This window comes from Hylobates moloch, unplaced genomic scaffold, assembly GCF_009828535.3.
Source record: "Hylobates moloch isolate HMO894 unplaced genomic scaffold, HMol_V3 SCAFFOLD_14, whole genome shotgun sequence".
Lineage (NCBI taxonomy): Eukaryota > Metazoa > Chordata > Mammalia > Primates > Hylobatidae > Hylobates > Hylobates moloch.
The window spans coordinates 45,217,801-45,241,680 of NW_026652289.1; the positions used below are offsets into that span (position 1 = coordinate 45,217,801).

At 48.2% G+C, this 23,880-nt stretch overlaps 1 protein-coding gene and 2 long non-coding RNA genes across 5 annotated transcripts in view; all 3 read right to left on the reverse strand.

The window, feature by feature from the left end:
* AP3B2 (adaptor related protein complex 3 subunit beta 2) overlaps nucleotides 1-6,062 on the reverse strand; it is a 51,583-nt gene extending 45,521 nt beyond the window's left edge. Inside the window, exon 1 of one of the 3 annotated variants that reach the window (XM_032174339.2) lies at nucleotides 5,708-6,056. In XM_032174339.2, the coding sequence (XP_032030230.1) occupies nucleotides 5,708-5,820 (113 nt within the window). In that variant the 5' untranslated portion in view covers nucleotides 5,821-6,056. Of the gene's footprint in view, nucleotides 1-5,707 lie in introns of all 3 variants that reach the window. The other 2 variants (XM_032174340.2, XM_058427647.1) reach the window with 2 other exon arrangements.
* Nucleotides 6,063-6,640: 578 nt separating this feature from the next.
* On the reverse strand, nucleotides 6,641-9,377 carry LOC131381178 (uncharacterized). The gene is made up of 3 exons (XR_009209725.1): nucleotides 7,707-9,377; nucleotides 7,329-7,578; nucleotides 6,641-6,707 (listed from the first exon to the last, which is right to left on the reverse strand). It is a non-coding gene; the product is annotated as an uncharacterized LOC131381178 (long non-coding RNA).
* A 2,078-nt stretch (nucleotides 9,378-11,455) lies between these two features.
* Nucleotides 11,456-23,880, reverse strand: part of LOC131381177 (uncharacterized) — a 33,971-nt gene continuing 21,546 nt past the window's right edge. Inside the window, exon 4 of the long non-coding RNA XR_009209723.1 lies at nucleotides 11,456-12,539. This is a non-coding gene — a long non-coding RNA (uncharacterized LOC131381177). The remainder of the gene's footprint in view (nucleotides 12,540-23,880) is intronic.

Consider the following 23,880-nt stretch of genomic DNA (forward strand, 5'->3'; position numbering starts at 1 on the left):
ACCCTGAGATGCTTTACAGCCCTAGACCCTAAAAGGTCAAAAGGCCGTCTTATTCTTAATATACATTTTATTACCCAATCCACTCCCGACATTAAATAAAACTCCAAAAATTAAATTCCGGCCCTCAAACCCCATAACAGGACTTAATTAACCTCGCCTTCAAGGTGTACAATAATAGAGTAGAGGCAGCCAAGTAGCAATGAATTTCTGAGTTGTAATTCCTTGCCTCCACTGTGAGAGAGACCCCAGCCACATCTCCAGCACAAAAGAACTCCAAAATGCCTAAGCTGCAGCAATCAAGCATTCCTACAGGACCTTCTTTTTTTCTCCATCAGGATCTTGCTTCAAGTGCCAGAAATCTGGCCACTGGGCCAATGAATGCCCGCAGCCCAGGATTCCTCCTAAGCCTTGTCCCATCTGTGTGGGACTCCACTGGAAATCGGACTGTCCAACTCACCCGGCAGCCACTCCCAGAGCCCCTGGAACTCTGCCCCAAGGCTGCCTGACTGGCACCTTCCCAAATCTCAGCTTAGCAGCTGAAGACTGACACTGCCCAATCACCTGGGAAGCTTCCTGGACCATCACAGACGCTTTGGGTAACTCTTACAGTGGAGGGTAAGTCCGTCCCCTTCTTAATCAATACGGAGGCTACCAACTCCACATTACCTTCTTTTCAAAGGCCTGTTTCCTTTGCCTCCATAACTCTTGTGGGTATTGACGGCCAGGCTTCTAAACCTCTTAAAACTCCCCAACTCTGGTGCCAACTTGGACAATATTCTTTTACGCACTCCTTTTCAGTTATCCCCACCTTCCCAGTTCCCTTATTAGGTCGAGATACTTTAACTAAATTATCTGCTTCCCTGACTATTCCTAGGCTACAGCCACACCTCATTGCCACCTTTTCCCCCAATTCAAAGCCTCCTTCACATCCTCCCCTTGTATCTCCCCACCTTAATCCTCAAGTATAGGACACCTCTATTCCCTCCTTGGCGACTGATCATGCACCCCTTACCATCCCATTAAAACCTAATCACCCTTACCCTGCTCAATGTCAATATCCCATCCCACAGCAGGCTTTAAAAGGATTAAAGCCTGTTATCACTCGCCTGTTACAGCACGGCCTTTTAAAGCCTATAAACTCTCCTTATAGTTCCCCCATTTTACCTGTTCAAAAACCAGACAAGTCTTACAATTATTTCAGGATCTGCACCTTGTATTGTTTTCCCTATCCACCCCGTGGTGCCAAACTCATATACTCTCCTCCTCAATACCTCCCTCCACAACCCATTATTCTGTTCTGAATCTCAAACATGCTTTCTTTACTATTCATTTGCACCCTTCATCCCAGCCTCTCTTCGCTTTCACTTGTACTGACCCTGACACCCATCAGGCTCAGCAAACTACCTGGGCTGTACTGCCGCAAGGCTTCACAGACAGCCCCCATTACTTCAGTCAAGCCCAAATTTCTTCCTCATCCATTACCTATCTTGGCATAATTCTCATGAAAACACACGTGCTCTCCCTGCTGATCATGTCCGGCTTATCTCCCAAACTCCAATCCCTTCTACAAAGCAACAACTCCTTTCCTTCCTAGGCATGGTTAGGTACTTCCACCTTTGGATACCTAGTTTTACCATCCTGACTAAACCATTATATAAACTCACAAAAGCAAACCTAGCTGAGCCCACAGATCCTAAATCCTTTTGCCACTCCTTTCCATTCCTTAAAAATAGCCCTAGAAGCTGCTCTCACACTAGCTCTCCCTAACTCATCCCAACCCTTTTTCATCACACACAGCCAAAGTGCAGGGCTGTGTGGTCGGAATTCTTACACAAGAGCCGGCACTGCGCCCTGTAGCCTTTCTGTCCAAACAACTTGACCTTACGGTTTTGGCCTAGCCCTCATGTCTGCATGCGGCAGCTGCCGCTGCTTTAATACTTTTAGGGGCCCTCAAAATCACAAACTATGCTCAACTCACTCTCTACAGTTCTCATAACTTCCAAAATCTATTTTCTTCCTCACACCTGACGCATATACTTTCTGCCCCACTCCACTACCTCTCAGAAAGCCAAACTCATTGCCTTAGCTCGAGCCCTCAGTCTTGCAAGAGGACTATGTGTCAATATTTATACTGACTCTAAATATGCCTTCCATATCCTATACCACCATGCTGTTATATGGGCAAAAAGAGGTTTCCTCACTACACAAGGGTCCTCCATCATTAATTCCTCTTTAATAAAAACTCTTTTCAAGGCCGCTTTACTTCCAAAGGAAGCTGGAGTCATTCACTGCAAGGGCCATCAAAAGGCGTCAGATCGGGCCGGGCGCGGTGGCTCAAGCCTGTAATCCCAGCACTTTGGGAGGCCGAGGCAGGCGGATCACGAGGTCAGGAGATCGAGACCATCCTGGCTAACACGGTGAAACCCCGTCTCTACTAAAAATACAAAAAATTAGCCGGGCGTGTTGGCGGGTGCCTGTAGTCCCAGCTACTCGGGAGGCTGAGGCAGGAGAATGGCGTGAACCCGGGAGGCGGAGCTTGCAGTGAGCCGAGATTGCGCCACTGCACTCCAGCCTGGGCGACAGAGCGAGACTCCGTCTCAAAAAAAAAAAAAAAGGCGTCAGATCCCATTGGTCAGGGCAACACTTATGCTGATAAGGTAGCTAAAAAAAGCAGCTAGCATTCCAACTTCTGTCCCTCAAGGCCAGTTTTTCTCCTTCTCATCAGTCACTCCCACCTACTCCTCCAATGAAACTTACACCTATGAATCTCTTCCCATACAAGGCAAATGGTTCTTAGACCAAGGAAAATATCTCCTCCTAGCCTCACAGGCCCATTCTATTCTTTCGTCATTTCGTAACCTCTTCCATGTAGGTTACAAGCCGCTAGTCTGCCCCTTAAAACCTCTCATTTCCTTTCCATCGTGGAAACCTATCCTCAAGGAAATCACTTCTCAGTGTTCCATCTGCTATTCTACTACTCCTCAGGGATTGTTCAGGCCCCCTCCCTTCCCTACACATCAAGCCCGGGGATTTGCCTCTGCCCAGGACTGGCAAATTCACTTTACTCACACGCCCCGAGTCAGGAAACTAAAATACCTCTTGGTCTGGGTAGATACTTTCACTGGCTTGGTAGAGGCCTTTCCCACAGGGTCTGAGAAGGCCACTGCGGTCATTTCTTCCTTTCTGTCAGACATAATTCCTCAGTTTGGCCTTCCCACCTCTATACAGTCCAATAACAGACCAGCCTTTACTGGTCAAATAACCCAAGCAGTTTCTCAGACTCTTGGTATTCAGTGAAACCTTCATACCCCTTACCATCCTCAGTCTTCAGAAAAGGTAGAACGGACTAATCGTCTTTTAAAAACACACCTCACCAAGCTCAGCCACCAACTTAAAAAGGACTGGACAATACTTTTACCACTTGCCCTTCTCAGAATTCGGGCCTGTCCTCGGAATACTGCAGGGTACAGCCCATTGGAGCTCCTGTATGGACGCTCCTTTTTATTAGGCCCCAGTCTCATTCCAGACACCAGACCAACTTGGACTGCACCCAAAAAAACTTGTCATCCCTACTATCTTCTGACTAGTCATACTTCTATTCACCGTTCTCAACTACTCATACATGCTCTGCTCTTGTTTACACTGTTGGTTTACGCTGTTTCTCCAAACCATCACAGCTGACATCTCCTGGTGCTGTCCCCAAACTGCCAGTCTTAACTCCCTCTTAAAGTAAATAAACTTGGCTGGCAGGGCTATGCTGAACCTCCTTGGGCACTCTGTAATTGGACATCCTGGGTCCTCCCAATTCTTAGTCCTTTAATACCTGTTTTTCTCCTTCTCTTATTCCGTTTAGTTTTTCAATTCATACAAAACCATATCCAGGCCATCACCAATAATTCTATACGACAAATGTTTCTTCTAACAACCCCACAATATCACCCCTTACCACAAAATCTTCCGTCAGCTTAATCTCTCCCACTCTAGGTTCCCACACCACCCCTAATCCCGCTCGAAGCAGCCCTTCAAGGCTATGGAGAAGCAGTATCTCTCCATACCACCCCCCTGCCAAAATGTTTGCTGCCCCAACACTTCAACACTATTTTATGTTATTTTTCTTATTAACAAAATTAGACAGGAATGTCAGACCTCTGAGCCCAAGCTAAGCCATCATATCCCCTGTGACCTGCACGTATATATCCAGATGGCCTGAAGTAACTGAAGAATCACAAAAGAAGTGAAAATGTCCTGCTCCTGCCTTAACTGATGACATTACCTTGTGAAATTCCTTCTCCTGGCTCAAAAGCTCCCCCACTGAGCACCTTGTGTCCCCTGCCCGCCAGAGAACAACCCCCTTTGACTGTAATTTTCCACTACCTACTCAAATCCTGTAAAATGGCCCCACCCTATCTCCCTTCGCTGACTCTTTTCTCGGACTCAGCCGGCCTGCACTCAGGTGATTAAAAAGCTTTATTGTTCAAAGCTTGTTTGGTGGTCTCTTCACACAGACGTGCGTGAAAATCCTCATCTTCTCCCCCTGTCCCTCTAAACCCCCACCCAATATCCAATTAATCATCAGGTCTGAGGCTTCCACCTCTTCCACGCCTCAAATCTTCTGCCTCTCCCCTGGTCTAGGCCACAATCATGCCAGGCCTGTGAACTTCAAGACCCACCTCGCTCGTCTCTTGCTCAATCTGGCCCACTTCCAGTCTCTTCTCCACAATGCAGCAGCCTGACATCCTTCTAAAATATAAATCTGATTATGTCGCCTGCTTAGAATCCTTCAGGAGTCCTCCTCACCCTCTTTTCTGGTCAGTCCAGTGGCTCACACAGATTGTGGCCTGGCTCTCAACCTTCCTGAAAGCCCTTTCCTCTGCCTGGAACATACCTCACGCTCCTGTCTCCCTTCTCTCCGGCGCCAGAGACTAGGTCCTCTCCCTGCTCCCACTGCCCCCATTACACTCGACTGTCCCTGACTGCTTCTTCATCTGTGCTCCCCTCTAGAGCAACCTGAGGACAAGAAGGGTCTCATGTTCACATTTGTATTCCGTGACTAGTTCAGGACTCGACACAGTTGGCTTTTCATGAATGCTTGTTGCAGAATTTACGAATAAACAAATGAAGAAACAAACGAACGAATCAAAGGTGGGGGAGGGCGTGAAGGTGGAGCTGAACTACAGGGGCAATGCCAGGAGCAGGAATGTGAGGGTCAGATGGAGATGGGGACCAGAGGGAGGGGAAATGAATTTGCAGCAGGGCCAGGCTGGGAGGCTGTGCAAGCACATCCAGGGCCCGCCTTCCTGAAGAGGCCCCAGGCTCAAACTCAAGTTCGCTGACTCAGACCCCTCCCCCACATTTTTGGGAAGCCAACCCGCCTAGCACGAAAAAGGAAGGGAACCCGTAACGCAACGCCGCAAACCGGAGAAACACCTGGAACCGGAGGGTTTCTCCTCTCGAAACTGAGCTGGCCCATCCCCCGCCAGCCCCTATCTGCCCCCCGCCGTGTCCTAGGCCGGCCCCTGGGGCCAGGGTGCCAGCGCTGCCCGCGCTGGGCCGGGGCTCCAGGCCGCAAGAGGGGGCCGGGCGGGGTTCCGGTCTGCGCGGCCGGGGCGGGGCCGGCGCTGGGGCCGGGCGCTGTCCATGGTGCCCGCGCGCCTCGCCCCGGCCCCGGCCGCAGCCCTCCCGCGAGCCTCCTGGCGGGCTCCCTCACCGCTTGTAGTCGGAGGAGAAGATGCCGCCGCTCGCGGGGTCGTGGCCGTACTCCGGCTCCCCGGGGCCAGCGGAGCCGCCCTTGTCTTCGCTGTAGGCGGGGGCGGCCGACATGGGGCGGCCAGGGAGACTTCGCCGAGGAGGAGGTTGCGGGGCCGGAGGCCGGCTGAAGCCGAGGAAGGGAACGCGGGCTGGTCCGGTCCGGGCTGGCGAGGGCGGCGGCGCGGCAGGGGTTCAGCAGAGACCGCAGTGTGCGGCGGCGGAGGCTGCGCGCGGATTTCTCAATCAGGGCCGCGCGCTGAGGTCTTAAAGGCACCGGCGCCAGCCGAGCGGAGGGCGTGTCCGCGAGGAGGTGACAGGGGCGGTGCGGCAGGGCCTGGCCCCGCCCATCCCTAGGAAATGCCCTCTCTTCAGGGCGTCTTCTGCCCTTTAAAGCGTCTTGGCTCATCTCCAGATCTGAAAGTGGGCGAGGGTGCTGGACGGACGCTGGGACCGTCTTCCAGGGGATGCGGAACACCTGCCCCCACCCCCTACTACCTGGCCTCGGCGGGACGGTCTTCTGGGGCTCCGCTCTCCCTAGACGCACGCGCGGATGCTCACCCACGCCGTGGAGGGAAAGCGGGGATCTGGTGAGAAGGCTGTGCCCGCAGGCTGGGGGGTTCTAGAGCGGGAAGGGGTCTAGAGCGGGAAGAGGCCGCACCCGAGGACTGGCCTCAGATACCTAAGGACGCTCCCTTTCCTGCCCCACCTTTCCTACAAAATCTGGCTTAGCAGCAGGAAGCCGAGGAGCTTCCTGGAGGTGGCGGAATTTAAGGAATTAAGGTCAGGGAGCTCCGAGGAGCCCTTGGGGACTTAGAGAGATGGGGAACAGGATATAGAGGACGGTGAACATCTCATTAAACTTTGGAAAGTAGTTTAATGAATCTTTCTGAAGCCTCCACGTCCACCCAGGAGGGCCAAGGTCATGCCTAATCCGGGGACACGTCCACGTCCACTGACACCTGAAAAGGAAGAGAAAGGGTCTGATGTGACCACCAGGACTCCTGAGTCATGTGAGCCCTCCAGTTTAGCTCCTTAGCCCGAGGGACCCCTAGGCCCAAGGAAGGAGGGCTTGGATCAGATGGAAAGTAGTGAACTGGGCTGGGGGAAGAGGTAGGATCCAGTTGGGCCCGAGTTTGGGGCATCAGTTTAGGTGGCTGGAGTCTCTTAGCTGGGCATGGGGGCTGGAGGAGTTCCTAAGGCCTGAGTCTTAGTCTGTAACTAGCATCCCGAAGTCTCCATGGCCAGAATTGGCAGGCCTACCTGGGAAGGAGTGGGGCCCAGAAAGGTGGAGCTTGGCTCAGTAGAGAAGTTCTACTGGGGGTAATTCTACTGGGGTAAGGTTCTATTGGGGTAATGGGAAGGTTCTATTGGGATAACCTAGACAAGTGGGTGGGTCTACTTGGTTCTGGTGGCTTTGTGCCTGCCAGAGAAAAGTGGATCTTGAGTTTGGAGAAAACTGGCCTGGGTGGGGAGTAGGGAGAGAAGGGCCTGGATTTTGCAGTTGCGCGTTTGTAAGGCGCTTTGGCTAGTCTGCTCAGGAGGTGGGATGGGTCCTGTGTAGGTAGCTGGGCAACACTCACCGAGCTGCTGGAGCCCCCGTCTATTTGCCGGGGGTCCAGGCTGGGACCTGGGGCGAGCAGACGCAGTGCAAAGTGCTCACAGTTGCTGCGCGTGGCGTGATAGGATGGTGGGTCCGCGTCCATCGCTTCGCTCACTCTGCGCAGCACGCGCCAGCAGGAGCGCAGCAGCGGCCGCTGCCCCTGTTTGGATACGATGCCTTTCCAGAAGCTCAGAAACTTCCCAGTAGCCCACAGCCTCCTGAGTTCTTGCCTGCGGGGATCGCCAGAGGGGTGCGGATCAGAGCCAGGCTTAGGTCCTATGCCCTGTGATCCCGCACCCCCATTTCCCGAGACCTCAGGGACCCTGAGTGCCCAAACCCTATTTTCAGAGACACGTACCCCCAGCCTGGGACTTCAGTCTTTATCCCCGAGTAGCCAGCTCACTGGTGGGGCGTGGCTTGGCTGGGCAGCCTCTGCAGACTTGGGCCTGTGTTTCTGCTGGAGGCACTCACCCTCAAAGTGGATGATCTCTCCATGGCCGCAGTATACGCCCACGTGGGCCCCGCACCAGCGTCAGGTGGGGGACATCAGCCTGAACAGGAAGAGGTCTCCTGGCTCAGGCTCCCTACCCTCCAACTACACAGCCTCGAAGTGTTGACCCAGGGAAGCCTCAGAGAGGTAGAACTTAATGGTGCTGACTGCCCCCAGTCAGGGCCCGCATGGAGAAAGGAACCTGACTTCCTGGCGTTTACACAGGCCCGGGATAGGGAGGAGGTGGGTCCTTCCACTGACCATAGGTCGGATGGTCTGCCCAGGGCTCAGGGAGACCTGTCTTGGGCTTGGCCCAAGGCAGAATGTCTTCACTGCCACACACTTGCCTCCTTGTGCTTAAGGGACTCCAGAGGTCCAGATATCACAGATACATCCTGCCTCGAGCCCCTACTGAGAACCCTTCAGTTCCAGCAAATGGTACCTCCTCCCCATCCAACTGTCTTCTCATCTCAAAGTCCAGCCATTCCATTCTCTCCTCCTCCCCCCTGCTCTAGGATCCCCTTCCCCAACCAGCTCCCATCTTGCCACTGCTCCTGAAGGCAACACCAGGGACTGGGTGGGTGTCAGCTGGTGCCTGAGTTGAGCAGAAGACCTGAAAAAATAGGGAAACCTGGATGAGATTTGGACCTAGGACAAGCATCTCCTCCTAGATCTGTGTGGAGAAGAACCTCTCCAGCAACCTCTGTTGAGCAGCTGCTCATTTGATGCTTAATACAATCACAAGATAGGAACAATGTCCCCATTTTCAGGATAAGGAAACAGGTTTACAGAGGCTATACATCACTGGACTACACGCAGCTAATGTATTCCTGCATGTTTCTGTGCCCTGTGCCCTTTGTACTAAAATCAGTCACCTCTCTTAGCTCTTCTTCCTCCATAAGGAAGTGAGAAACCTGCTTAGTTCAAGCTTCTCCCATCTCTACTGGAAACAGAAGGCTTTTGGGACTTGGGAGGATGGCCCCATTGCCTGCACTGTGCCTGATGTTTGATCTAAGAGCCTGGGAAAGTGGGTGAAGGTAAGACCTGTGGTAATGGAGCTCTCCAGGGGTGTTAGAGAAGCTGGGAGCAGGAAGCAACACACTACCGCCAGGTGTCTGGGCATCTTTGTTGGAAGGGAGCAGAATTGGCTCCAGCAGATTTGACTGGGGTGGGAAAGACCCATATGCAAATGAAGAGCCAGGCTGCCCAGGCCCACCATGCAGAATGCCAGCTACTGTGTGGCTCACTGTGTCTCTCCCATCCCTGATCCTTCCTTTTTCTCCTGGCCCATTCCATAGTATCTTCTGCATTTTTTTTTTTTTTAAGATGGAGTCTTGCTCTGTCTTCAAGCTGGAGTGCCGTGGCACGATCTCGGCTCACTGCAACCTCCGCCTCCCGGGTTCAAGTGATTTTCCTGCCTCAGCCTCCCAAGTAGCTAGGACTACAGGCACCCACCACCACGCCCGGCTAATTTTTGTATCTTTAGTAGAGATGGGGTTTCACCATGTTGGCCAGGCTGGTCTCGAACTCCTGACCTTGTGATCTGCCTGCCTCGGCCTCCCAAAATGCTGGGATTACAGGCATGAGCCACCTCCCCCAGCCAAATCTTCTGCTTATTACTGGGTGAGTCTCATTTTCTCAGACTGGTAGCTGTGGAAGACCCAGGTGACCAACTCATCCCAGTCTGCCTACAACTTCCCATGTGTTAAAATTGGAAACCTTGCATCTCAGGAACCCAGGAAAACCTGAATATTGGGTTCCCCTAGGATCCGGTCTCCCCCTTTCCATCTCCCGCAATCTCAGAAGGCCACAGGGAGAACCCAGTCATGTAAACAGCTCTTTGGCTTTTGGTCATGCTCTCCTACCATCTACTAGGTAGTGAGGGCACCTTGAACCCTACTCCCCTCTACCCTCACTCCTGCTGGGCCAAGCAGAGGTTTACAGCTATGGAAGAGGGCAGACTGTTCTGGCAGTGGGCACCCCACCTGCGGAGAGGACAAGACAAGCTGAAGACTTCTCCAGTTACCTGAGATATGAAGCTCATCTAGGGAGAAAAAAAAAAAAAAAACCCAGCCGTCACCACGTGGCCACTGAGGAGGTGAGGACAGAGGCTGTCCAGCCTCTCTCCTCTCTCCCTCTGGCTGTGCACTCTTCCTGTGGAACTGTTTGTCTGTCAGTGCATGGTTGTGCATTTGATGTGCATGTGAGTCTGCACTAAAATGCTGGACATGACACGGGACTGGGATACCCAGCCCTGGCTGTGCCACCTCTCTATATGGGACATCAAACCAGCCCCTTCCTCTCTCTGGGCCTCAACTTCCTGTGAACTAGGGACAATAAGCTCAAAGGGCTGGACATCACAGGGCCATTGTGAGGCAGTAAGAGCTCTCTGTGGGCTGGGTAAGGCTAGCCAGCAAGGTTTGTTTATCTAAAGTCTGCCCCTAAGCATGCAGATGTGGGTGTGGAGAGGAAGGGTGGGGAGAATACATCTTTCCCAGCTCAGAGAAGAACAATGGGCCCTCAGAGGCTGGCGGCCTCCCTGTGACCTCTGCCCCAGAGCTCTCAGGGAATCACCTAGATGGAAAGGCCCTGGGGAGCAGGGCCCCACCCCGACTCTCCCTCTGAAAGTTCCCCAGTGCTGGTGGGGGTGGGGAGGCACTTCAGCCACCATCAGCTGGGCGCTAGACTTTGAGTCTAGGTCTAATGAGGACATGCTCCTTCAGATAGAGGATGTAGGTCCACACGTGGTGCTCCATCCATAATGATTTATTGCCAAAAGCTGTGCTAAAGCGTCATTTAGCCCTAACAATAATGACTTGAAGCAGATGATGTTAATACTTCCCATTTTACAGATGGGGAAACTGAGGCTTGGAGAGGTTACAAGCTGGTAAGTGGCACAACCAGTATTCAGGCCAAGTGGTCTGGCTCCAGTGCCCGTGTCCTTCACCACTGTACAGTGTCACCTTTCTCACACTGCTGGCATGTGAGGTCCCCCTTCCCCAGACCCAACTGCCAGGAAGTGCTGACCCCCATATTCTTCCTGACCTGGAGAAACAGCTACCCTTCTCCTTAGTTTTCGCTGAGTCAAGCCACCGTTTTCTTTGTGAGAAAGAAAAGGGGGCAAGGCCCTGGAGCTGAAGAGCCCAGGGAACAGAGACTCCCACTCCTGGGGCACCTGGCCTGATCATGCCACCCACCCTATGGGGACTTCTTGCTGGGGGCCTGAGCTCTTCCTCCCCTCACCATGACTGAGGCTTTCAACAGAGCAAGGTAATGAGGGTGGTCCTGCAGCTGGCTGTGAGGGTGACAGGCAGTCTTTCTGAAGCCCAGGGCTCTGCCTTTCCCCAGAACTGGGCCCCTGCAGGACCCCAACCAGTGGGGTCAACGCAATTTAGTGACAACCCTAAATTGTCAGCTCCTCTCCTCACCTTTCCATTTAACCTTGGACAAAGTGTCCCTCTGTGGAAGGCAGGGCTTTGGGATCACTGCTCCTAGCCAGCCACCTTCAGCAGGAACAAGCATCAGGGAGTAGGCAGTTCCCTAGCACACCTTGCTTCAGCCCTTCTTCCTTCCCATACAGAGCCTTGGGTTATCCCTTCCCTCTTGGCACAGAGCAATCCCACTTAAATCTGAGCCCCCAACCCAATTAGCTCACCTTGCAGTGGCCATGCTCACACCTTGCTAGACGTTCTTCTTCTGTGGCTAGAGAAGGAAGGACAAGCTGTCCATCCTTCAGGCAGATAAAGGGACCAAGAGGGAAGCCCTGGGGCCCTGTTCATCATCACTGCCCAGGCCAGTCTGACAGCAGCAGTCCCTCCTAGCAGCTCTGAGGCTGGGGTCCAGGTGGGTAATTGGTGCCCCCATCACCGCCTCTTCAATCCTCCTGGTGTTCAGTCCTACCCAGACCTGCTTGTGCCTCCTCTCTGAACTGGCTCTTCTCCTTCCACTGACCCCCAGTGTGCTCAGATGCCTGCCACATCCCCAGGTTGTGGTCAGAGAACAAACAGTGAATGATTTAAATCCCTTTAAATTTATTGAGGCTTGCTTTATGGAGTAACATATGGTCTACTCTCATGAACATACCATATGTAATTGAAAATGTTTATTTTGCAGATTAGGGTATACTATAAATATCAATTAGGTCACGGTAGTTGATAATGTTCAGATCATCTATGACTTCACTGATTTTTTGTACAGTTTTTCTGTCAGTTGTTAAGAGAGGGATGTTGGCCGGGTGCCGTGGCTCATGCCCGTAATCCCAGCACTTTGGGAGGCCGAGGCGGGTGGATCACGAGGTCAGGAGTTCAAGACCAGCCTGGCCAAGATGGTGAAACCCTGTCTCTACTAAAAATACGAAAATTAGCTGGGCATGGTGGCGGGTGCCCGTAATCCCAGCTACTCAGGAAGCTGAGGCAGAGAATTGCTTGAACCCAGGAGACGGAGATTGCAGTGAGCTGAGATTGCGCCACTGCACTCCAGCCTGGGCAACACAGCAAGACTCCTTCTCAAAAATAAAAATAAAAATAAATAAAATAAAAAATACAAAAATACAAAAATTAGCTGGGCGTGGTGGCAGGCAACTGTAATCACAGCTACTTGGGAGGCTGAAGCAGAGAATTGCTTGAACTCGGGAGACGGCGGTTGCAGTGAGCTGAGATCATGCCACTGCACTCCAGCCTAGGCGACAGAGCAAGACTCCATCTAAAAAAAAAAAGAGAGGGATGTTAAGACTTCCAAATATGATCGTGGCATCATCTATTTCTCCCATTAATTCTGTCAAATTTTGCTCTGTGGATTTTGAGATTAAATTGTTATGTTAAATATTTTATGATTGTTGTCTTTTATCATTATGAATGTTCCTCTGTATCTCTGCTAATACTTTTTGCTTTGAAGTCTATTTTATCTGATATTATGCTCACTATTCGCATCTATATCTTTTACCATCCATTTACTGTCAATCTATTTTATGTCTTTATGTTTAAAATGTATCTCTTGCTTTTTTCATTTTGTGAATCTCAGTTTTTTGTTTGTTTGTTTGTTTTTGTTTTTTTTAAGAGAAAGTTTTTTGTTCTGTCACCCAGGCTAGTGTGTGCAGTGGCATGATCATAACTCACTGCAGCCTCAAATTCCTGGGCTCAACTGATCCTGCCACCTCAGCCTCCCAAGTAGCTGGGACTACAGGCACATGCCACCATGCCCGGCTACTTTTTTCATTTTTTTATTTTTAGTAGAGATGGGGTCTTGCTATGTGACCCAGGCTAGAGTTGAACTCCTGGGCTAAAGTAATACTCCTGCCTTGGCCTCCCAAAGTCCTGGGATTATATGCATGAGCCATGTACCATGCCAATCTCTGCCTTTTAATTGGGCTGTTTAGTCCATAGATATGTAATGTAATAATTGATATGGTTGAATTTAGGTCTATCATTATTTATTTGTTTTCAGCTTTTGCTTCTGATATTTGTTTCTTGGTTCTTCTTTTCTTGTCCTCTTTTGGCATATTTAAATTTTTTTAAAAAGAATTCTGGCTGGGTGTGGTGGTTCATGCTTATAATCCCAGGACTTTGGGAGGTGGAGCAGGGAAGATCACTTGAGCTCAGGAGTTGGGAGACCAGCCTGGGCAACATGGTGAGACCCCACCTTGACAAAAAATTTCAAAAATCAGCCAAGTTTGGTGGCACACACCTATCATCTCAGCTACTTGGGAGGCTGAGGTGAGAGGATCACTTGACCCCAGGAGGTTGAGGCTGCAGTGAGCCCCGTCAGGTTCCTGCCACTACACTCCAGCCTGGGCAACTGAGAGAGATCCTGTCTCAAAAAAAAAAAAAGAAAAAAAAGAATTTCATTTTAATTATCTATTGACATTTAGCTCTACCTCTTTGTCTTATATTAGTGGTTTCTCTAGAGATTGTGATATAACTACCTAACTTTTCACAGTCTACTTAGAGATATTATTGTATGACTTTACATAAAACATAAAAGCCTTGCAACTGTATAGGTCCACTTACCACCATCTCCTGCCCCATCATTTATGCTGTATTTGTCATATATATATTATAACTACACACATTATAAACCCCAGAAATGTTACACTTTTTGCTTTAAGCTGTCCTGTGCATTTTAAAGAGAGTGAGAATAAAAAAGTATTTTGCTTTTCCTCACATATTTGCCATTTCTGATCCTCTTCATTCATTCTCGAATCTAAGATTTCATTCGTTCTTGAAGGTCTAAGATTTTCTCTGATAGCATTTCTCCTTAGCCTGAAAAATTTCCTTCAGCAGTTCTTGTGGTGTAGATCTGCTGGCAATGAATTCTCTTAGTTTTACCCGAAAACACCTTTATTTTATATTTATCATCCTATTGGACATAGAACTCTGTATTAACTGTCCTTTTTCTTTCAGCACTTTAAAGATTTTTCTCCAGTATGTCTATACTTCATAGTTTCAGGTGAGAAGTCAATGATCTTTCAAGTTGTTGTTCTCCAAACTGTCATGTGTTATCTTTGGCTGCTTTCAAAATCTTATCTTTATCTTTGTTTTCAGTAGTTTCATTATGATGTGAAAAGGAGTGGTTTTCTTCATATTTATCTGTGGTTCCCTGAGATCTTTGAATCTGTACATTTTTATCTCTTACCAAATTTGAGTATTTGGGGCCATTATTTCATTAAAGTTTTTTTCTGCCCCATTTTCTTTCCCATCTTCTTCTAGAACTCCAATAAATACCACTACCTTAGTATTGTTCGATAGGTCAATTGTTTTCAGAGAAAGATGTGTCTCAATGTTGCTTTGATTTCACTGACCCATTCTTCCGACACCCCCAATTTTCTTGTTAAGCTCACACATTGAATATATTATTTTATTTATTTTTAGTTCTAGAATTTCTATTTTTTCAAATTTTCTTTTTTTTTTTTTTTTTTTTTTTGAGACGGGGTCTTTCTCTGTCCCCCAGGCTGGAGTGCAGTGGCGCGATCTCGGCTCACCGCAACCTCCACCTCCTGGGTTCACGCCATTCTCCTGCCTCAGCCTCCCAAGTAGCTGGGAATACAGGCGCCCGCCAACACGCCTGGCTAATTTTTTGTGTTTTTAGTAGAGACGGGGTTTCACCGTGTTAGCCAGGATGGTCTCGATCTCCTGACCTCGTGATCCGCCCGCCTCAGCCTCCCAAAGTGCTGGGATTACAGGCTTGAGCCACCGCGCCCGGCTTCAAATTTTCTTTTCTCTGCTGAAACTTTCTATCCATTTATTCATTATCGCTATCTTCTTTAAAGTCTTTTGTAAATATCCATATCTGCCTCAAAGTTTTTTTCCCCAATATTTGGCTGATCTTGGTATCTATTTCCATTGACGTTTTTATTGTCGAATTACATTTTCTTTCTTTTTTCTTTTTCTTTTATTTTGAGACAGAGTATCCCTCTGTCACCCAGGCTGGAGTGCAGTGGCATGATCTCGGCTCACTGCAACCTTGGCCTCCCGGGCTCAAGTGATTCTCGTGCCTCAGCCTCCCAAGTAGCTGGGATTACAGGTATGAGCCACCACGCCCAGCTAATTTTTGTATTTTTAGTAGAGACGGGGTTTTGCCATGTTGGCCTGGCTGGTCTCGAACTCCTGGCCTCAAGTGATCCACCCACCTTGGCCTCCCAAAGTACTGGGATTATGGTTGTGAGCCACTGCACCCAACCTACATTTTCTTTCTTTCTGTTTTTATCTTTTTTTCCTCTTCCTCTTCCTCTTCTTCTTTCTTCTTGCCTAGGATTTAAAAAAAAATGTGGCCAGGTGAGGTGGCTCAAGCCTGTAATCCCAGCACTTTGGGAGGCCGAGGCAGGTGGATCTCAAGGTCAGCAGTTTGAGACCAGCATGGCCAGCATGGTGAAACCCCATCCACACAAAGAATATAAAAGTTTGCTGGGCATGGTGGCACACGCGTGTAGTCCTAGCTACTCGGGAGGTGGAGGTAGGAGAATCGTTTGACCCCGGGAGGTGGAGGCTGCAGTGAGCCAAGAGCACGCCACTGCAGCCCAGCCCCCCATCCCCCACCAAAAAATGGTATAATGGACATTGAGTATGATACAGTGTAGAGATTCTGGATTCTTTTAGCTTCCCCTAAAGAATGTTTATTTTTGTACTAGCAGGCATCAAACTTGTGGAATCCTAATTTAACTCTTTTTTATAATGATTCTATTAAAAGTTTTACCCCCATTATTATGATGAATTCCTTCATCCTGGGATATAGTCTTTTAAGGTGTGACCTCTATGGGATTTCAGTAGACAGTCCAAGGCATTTACCAAGCCCCTTTAAACTTCTGAAAATTGAACCACAAATTCTGCCTCCCTTGGAGTATGCAGCAACTGAAACACCTGCCCTGTTCCTTCTGCCTTTCAACTACTGCTTTCTACTGAGCTCCTTGGAGTTTCACTTCATGGATGTGTAGTAAGGGGTTATCCAAGAATTTGAAGACATTTCATGCGTAGATTTTGGGAATCTTGTCTCTGAAAATTCCTCCTTTCAGAGATATCCTCCATCAATTTGCAGTTGCTCTAGAAACCCTGAACTTTCTCCACCAATATGTTTGTTTTTTTTTTTTTTTTGAGATGGAGTCTCGCTGTGTCGCCCAGGCTGGAGTGCAGTGGCACGGTCTTGGCTCACTGCAAGCTCCACCTCCCAGGTTCACGCCATTCTCCTGCCTCAGCCTCCCAAGCAGCTGGGACTACAGGTGCCCGCCTCCACGCCTGGCTAATTTTTTGTATTTTTAGTAGAGACGGAGTTTCACCGTGTTAGCCAGGATAGTCTCGATCTCCTGACCTCGTGATCCACCCGCCTCAGACTCCCAAAGTGCTGGGATTACAGGTGTGAGCCACCGTGCCCAGCCACATATATATATATCTCTATATCTATATATAGATATAGATATATATATATATATATTTTTTTTTTTTTTTTTTAACGGAGTCTCCCTCTGTCACCAGGCTGGAGTGCAGTGGCGTGATCTTGGCTCACTGCAACCTCCACCTCCCGGGTTCAAGCGATTCTCTTGCCTCAGCCTCCCGAGTAGCTGGGACTACAGGCATGTGCCACCACGCCCAGCTAATTTTTGTATTTTTAGTAGAGACGAGATTTCACCATGTTGGCCAGGATAGTCTCAATCTCTTGACCTCGTGATCCACCCACCTCGGACTTCCAAAGTGCTGAGATTACAAGCATAAGCCACTGTGCCTGGCCTCTCCACCAATATCTTAAGCTGAGAAGTCTATAGCTTTGTGCATGAGTTCTAGCATCTCACAGTGTGTAGACTGGGGTGTCCCTAAGAAGAAAACTTTGGCCGGGCGTGGTGGCTCATACCTGTAATCCCACCACTTTAGGAGGCCGAGGCGGGTGGATCATGAGTCAGGAGATCCAGACCATCCTGGCTAACACGGTGAAACCCCGTCTCTACTAAAAATACAAAAAATTACCTGGGTGTGGTGGCACGCACCTGTAGTCCCAGCTACTCAGGAGGCTGAGGCAGGAGAATCGCTTGAACCCAGGAGGCAGAGCTTAAAGTGAGCCGAGATTGTGCCACAGCACTCCAGCCTGGGCGACAGAGTGAGACTCCGTCTCAATAAAAAAGAAGAAGAAGAAGAAAACTTTGGAAACATGGATCTCATTCAGTGCACCTCTCTTTTTTCTGGGGTCAAATCTCCAGGTTCTATGGGCTCTTGAATTCTCTCTAGTTCCTCCATGTCATTTTTAAAATTTTATTTTTTAATTGACATTCAGTAAATGTCAGTTACTGAATTGTACATTTCTATGAATTTTAACATATGTATAGATGCATCACAAGATACAGAATAGTTCTACCATCCCCCAAAACTAACTCTTTTCAACATCTTATACCTAGTATGGTCCACATGTCTCAATTAGTGAACCAATGTTAATACATTATTATTAACTAAGGTCCATACATTATTCAGCTTCCCTTAAATTTTTGGCTATAGTCTTTTGCTTGTTCCAGGATTCCATCCCAGCACTATATTACATTTAGTCATCATGTCTCTTTGGGTTCCTCTTGTCACCATGGTTTTAATTTGCATTTCCCTAATAAATGTTAAACATATTTTATGTGCTTATCTGCCATCTATATAATCTCTTTGGTGAAGTATCTGTTCAAATCTTTTGCTATTTGTATTGAAATATAGTTTACATGCCATAAAATTCATCATTTTATTTATTTATTTATTTAATTTTTTTTTGAGACAGAATCTGTCTCTGTAGCCCAGGCTGGAGTGCAGTGGCACAATCTTGGCTCACTGCAACATCCGCCTCCCAGATTCAAGTGATTCTCTTGCCTCAGCCTCCCGAGTAGCTGGGACTACAGGCATGCACCACCACCGGCTAATTTTTGTATTTTTAGTAGACAGGGTTTCACCATGTTGATCAGGCTGGTCTCAAACTCCTGACTTCAAGTGATCCACTCACCTTGGCCTCCCAGTGTGCTGGGATTACAGGTGTAATCCCAGCCACCGCACCTGGCCAAATTCACCATTTTAAAATGTACAATTCATTTGGGGTTTTAAAAAGTATGTTTACAAGGTTGTATAACCATCACTACTATCTTTTTTTTTTTTCTTTCGAGAAGGAGTCTCGCTTTGTCGCCCAGGCTGAAGTGCAGTGGCGCAATCTCAGCTCACTTCAACCTCTGCCTCCTGGGTTCAAGTTATTATCTTGCCTCAGTCTCCCAAGTAGCTGGGATTACAGGTGTGTACCACCACACCCAGCTAATTTTTGTATTTTTAATAGAGACTGAGTTTCACCATGTTGGCCAGGCAGGTCTTGAACTCCTGACCTCAGGTGGTCCACCTATCTTGGCCTCCTAAAGTGCTGGGATTACAGGCATGAGCCACCTCACCCGGCCCCATCACTACTATCTAATTCCAGAACATTTTCATCACCCTCCAAAAATATCTCATATTCATTAGGCAGTCACTCCCCTATTCTCTCCTTCCCTAATAACCACAAATCTGCTTTTTGTCTCTATGAATTTATCTATTATGGACACTTTGTATAAATGGAATTGCATAATGTGTGGCCTTTTGTGACTGGCTTCTTTCATTGAGCATGTTTTCAAGATTCATCCATGTTGTACCATGTACCAGTACTTCATTCCTTTTTTTTCTTTTTTGAGATAGGGTCTTGCTGTTGCCCAGGCTGGAGTGCAGTGGCATGATCACATCTCACTGCAGCCTTGACATCCCAGGTTTATGCAATCCTGCCACCTCAGCCTCCCAAGTAGCTAGGATCACAGGCACATGCCACCATACCCAGCTATTTTTTTTTTTTTAAATAGAGAGAGGGTCTCACTATGTTACCCAGGCTGGTGTCAAACTCCTGGCTCAAACAGTCCTCTCACCTCACCTTCCCAAAATACTGGGATTACAGGAATGAACCACTGTGCCTTGCCTTCATTCCTTTTAATGAACATATAATATTCCATTTTATGTATATATATTTTGTTTATCCATTCATCAGTTGATAGGCATTTGGATTGTTTCCACTGTTTGAATATTATAAATAATGGTACTATGACCATTCATGTACAAGTTTTTGTTTGAACATATGTTTTCAATTCTCTTGAGTATACGCCTAAGAGTGCAGTTGCTGGGTCATATGAAAATTCTGCTTAACTTTTTAAAGAAACAGCCAACTGCGGCCGGGTGTGGTGGCGGGCGCCTGTAGTCCCAGCTACTCAGGAGGCTGAGGCAGGAGAATGGCGTTAACCCAGGAGGCGGAGCTTGCAGTGAGCCGATATTGCACCACTGCACTCCAGCCTGGGTGACAGAGCGAGACTCTGTCTCAAAAAAAAAGAAACACCCAACTGCTTGCCAAAGCAGCTGTATCATTTTACATTTCCTTTCAGTTTCTCTACATCCTCACCAATTCTTGTTTTTATCTGTATTTTTTATTATGGCCATTCTAGCAACTGTGAAGTAATATTTCATTGTGGTTTGGGTTTGCATTTCCCTGATGAGTAATGATGTCGAGTATCTTTTCATGTGCCTATTGGCCATTTGTAGAGCTTTCTTTTTTTTAGACGGAGTCTCACTCCGTCTCCCAGGCTGGAGTGCAGTGGCGCAATCTCGGCTCACTGCAACCTCCACTTCCTGGTTCAAGCAATTCTCATACCTCAGCCTCCTGAGTAGCTGGGACTATGGCCACCATGCCCGTCTAATTTTTGTACTTTTAACAGAGATGGGGTTTCACCATGTTGGCCAGGCTGGTCTGGAACTCCTGACCTCAAGTGATTCACCTGCCTTGGCCTCCCAAAATGCTGGGATTACAGGGGTGAGCCACCACGCCCCACCAATGCTTTGCTTTTGATGTTATATTTGAGAAACTTGCCTACTTTAAAGTCACAAAGATGTATACCTACGTTTTCTTCTAAGAGTTTCTAGTTTTAGTTCTTACTTTTAGGCCTTTGATCTATTTTGAGTTAATTTTTTATGTGGTGTGAGGTAGGCATCCAACTTCATTCTTTTGCATGTGGATATCCAGTTGTCCCAGCATCATTTATAGAAATGGTCTTTTCCCCCACTGAATTATCTTGGGATTGTTGTTAAAAATAGATTGGCCACAGAAAAAAAAGAAAACCAAAATTTGTTGTCATCTCTTAAAGAATTAAGAATTATGCATAAAAACCTTACATCAATTAAAACAATGAATACATTTACAGTGTAAATGCAAACTTCTTCCAGCTCAAGGCAAGTAACAGCCTACTGGTGTCCTGGCAGGAAAACATCAGGAAAGAAAGGAAACTGGGTCCTAAGGTTTGGACTTCTCCAACCCTGACAGACCGGCAACACAGACCGGCAAGAAAGAAATGACAACTGGTGGAGAAGCTCCTGCCAGTCTCTAGACAAATTCTAGAACACTGAGCTCCGACACATTAGTACCCTGCACAGATGGAGAGACTGCAGGTCAGGCAGAATCACCAAGCCACGGACTTCTCTTCCACAAGCATGTTCTCACCTCTGCTATGAAGTGACTGAGCCACATGTACTAAGGGTTTAAATCAAAGATAAGTACAAGGTATTAAATACCAAGGGAACAGTTAACTTCAATACAAGGTCAAAATCAGCAACAAATCCTAAATCCAGTGCTGACATCAGATCCAAGCTACAAGGACAAATTTCTTTTCTTTTCTTTTCTTTTTTTTTTTTGAGACGGAGTTTCACTCTTGTTGCCCAGGCTGGAGTGCAATGACACGATCTCAGCTCACCGCAACCTCCACCTCCCAGGTTTAAGGGATTCTCTTGCCTCAGCCTCCCGAGTAGCTGGGATTACAGGCATGTGCCACCACGCTTGGCTAATTTTGTATTTTTAGTAGAGACGGGGTTTCTCCATGTTGGTCAGGCTGGTCTCAAACTCCGGACCTCAGGTGATCCGTCCGCCTGGGCCTCCAAAAGTGCTGGGATTACAGGCATGAGCCACCGCACCCAGCCTGACAAATTTCTTTTCAAAGGCTTATTCCAGTTTCCTAAGTCTAGCATGAGATGTATACATTTTCCAGGGACAAATTTATACTTCTGAATTGACTCAGGCAGCACAGGCTACATATCTCGTCACAGTCCATTTAGAAGCATTTGTGGTGAACAGTGGAGGGGCCTGACTGGTAGCACTCCCGCTTGCTGATCCACATTGGCTGGAAGGTGGACAGTGAGGCCAGGATGGAGCTGCTGATCCACATGGAATACTTGTGCTCAGAGACAGCCACGATCTTGATCTTCATGGTTCTGGGTGCCAGGGCAGTGATTTCCTTCTACATCCTGTGTGTGATGCTCGGGTGCATGGCAGTGCTGCCAGAAAGCACCACATTGTTGTACAGGTCCTTGCAGATATCCACATCACACTTCATGATGGAGTTCAAGGTGGTCTCCTGGATGCAGCAAGATTCCATGCCCAGGAAGGAGGACTGGGACAGCGCCTCTGGACACCAGAACCACTCATTGCGGATGGTGACCACCAGGCTGTGGGACAGCTCATAGCTCTTCTCCAGGGAGGAAGAGGACACGGCAGTGGCCATCTCCTGCTGCAAGTCCAAGGCAACATAGCACAGCGTTTCCTGGATGTCACGCACAATACCCCACTTCACTGTGGTGAAGAAGCTGTAGCAGGCCCCACGAGGATCTTCACCAGGTAGTCGGCCAGGTCCTGGCCAGCCAGGGCCAAACACAGGATGACTAGGGGAGGGTGGCTGTATCCCTGGAGATGGGCAAGTGTGGGTGACCCCATCGCTTGAGTCCCCCATGGTGCCAATGGCGCTGACAGAGGCATGCAGGGACAGGGTGACCTGAAGGGCCCTGTACCTGACTGGGGTATTGAAGGCCCCAAACATGATCTGAATCATCTTCTCTCTGTTGGCCTTGGGGTTCGGGGGCCTCGGTCAGCAGCACCAGGTGCTGCTCAGGGGCCACGTGCAGCCCGTTGTGGAAGGTATGGTGCCAGATCTTCCCCATGTGGTCCCAGTTGGTGACGAGGCCTGCTCCATGGGGTGCTTCAGAGTCAGGATGCGGCTTGCTCTGGGCCTCATCGCCCACATAGGAGTCCTAGCCCCTGCCCACCATCATGCCCTGGTGCCAGGGGTGCCTGACAATGGAGAGGAACGTGACTTGAGGGCATTGTCCCCAGCAAAGGCAGACTTGCACATGGCAAAGCTATTGTCAACAATGAGCAAGGTGATTTCTGCTTCCATTGTGATCTGTCAGGGGAATGATGGGACAATGTCAAGTGTGGTCTGGCAGCAGCCAGGGAGACATGTAAATAATTTTTACCTAAAACTGTAATACATTATTCTATTTTGGTAAACAAAACAGTTAAATAACATTGTGAGTTTTAATACACTTTTCAGTTTTTCTATATTTTTCAACCACTTTAGTGTTCTGAAAAAAGTAACCATTTAAGAATATATTACAAAGTGTATGGGGCACACATTTTTTTTATTTGCCTCAGGAGCCAGTATGTTGAGACATGGCATTGTTGATTCAGCTGTGTGGGGCTTAACTATTGGAAAAGAGATTTTTATTTTTACTCTATGAGTTTGAGTGTAGTGTGGAAAATCATCTGCTAAAAGTATCCCCATTTTACAGGTGAAGACCCTATTAAGAAAGGCTAAGCAACTGCCCAAGGTCCCTAGCTCTGCTAGGTAGTTACCCTAGAGCTTGTGTTATTGGCCTCCATTCATGGTATTTATAGACTTGATTAGCTAATAATCAGGTATTATTTCTTGTATGTGGCTTTGTGTCTATCGATTGCATCCATTTTATGTTAATATTTCATTCTTACAGAACATTTAATAAGGTTGAAATCTGAGTGGAAGGGACTTTATATACCATGGAGATAACTTAATCCATCCTGCAGTTCCCTAAGGAGCCAATAAAGGTGTCTAAACCATAGAAGTTGTGTAATTAGATATATAGATAGATAGATAGATAGATAGATAGATAGATAGATAGATAGAGAGAGATAGATTTTTTTTGAGATGGAGTCTCAACTCTGTCACCCAGGCTGGAGTGCAATGGCATGATCTCAGCTCACTGCAACCTCCGGCTCCCAGGTTCAAGCGATCCTCCTGCCTCAGCCTCCCAAGTAGCTGGGATTACAGGCACCCACCATCATGGCCAGCTAATTTTTTTGTATTTTTGTAGAGACCATGTTGGCCAGGCTGGTCTCGAACTCCTAACCTCAGGTGATCCGCCCACCTCGGCCTCCCAAAGTGCTGGGATTACAGGCGTGAGCCACTGCACCTGGCCTAGATATGTTTGAAAGAATAACGAGGGGCCAGTATAAAAGATACTGGAAACAGAGAAAGCAAGTTTTTTAGGGTTGCTGGATGAGAGCAAATGCATAATTAAATGACGAATGTGTTCATTAAGGCAGTGGTGGGAAGAACAAAAAGAAGAGGACATAAAAGAGTGATTGAGGTGATTGACAAAAGAAGGGACATACAAGAGTGATTGACACTTGAGTATCCTTTGAGTTGGGTTGTTCCTAGCCATCCTTTCCAATCTCCCTTCCT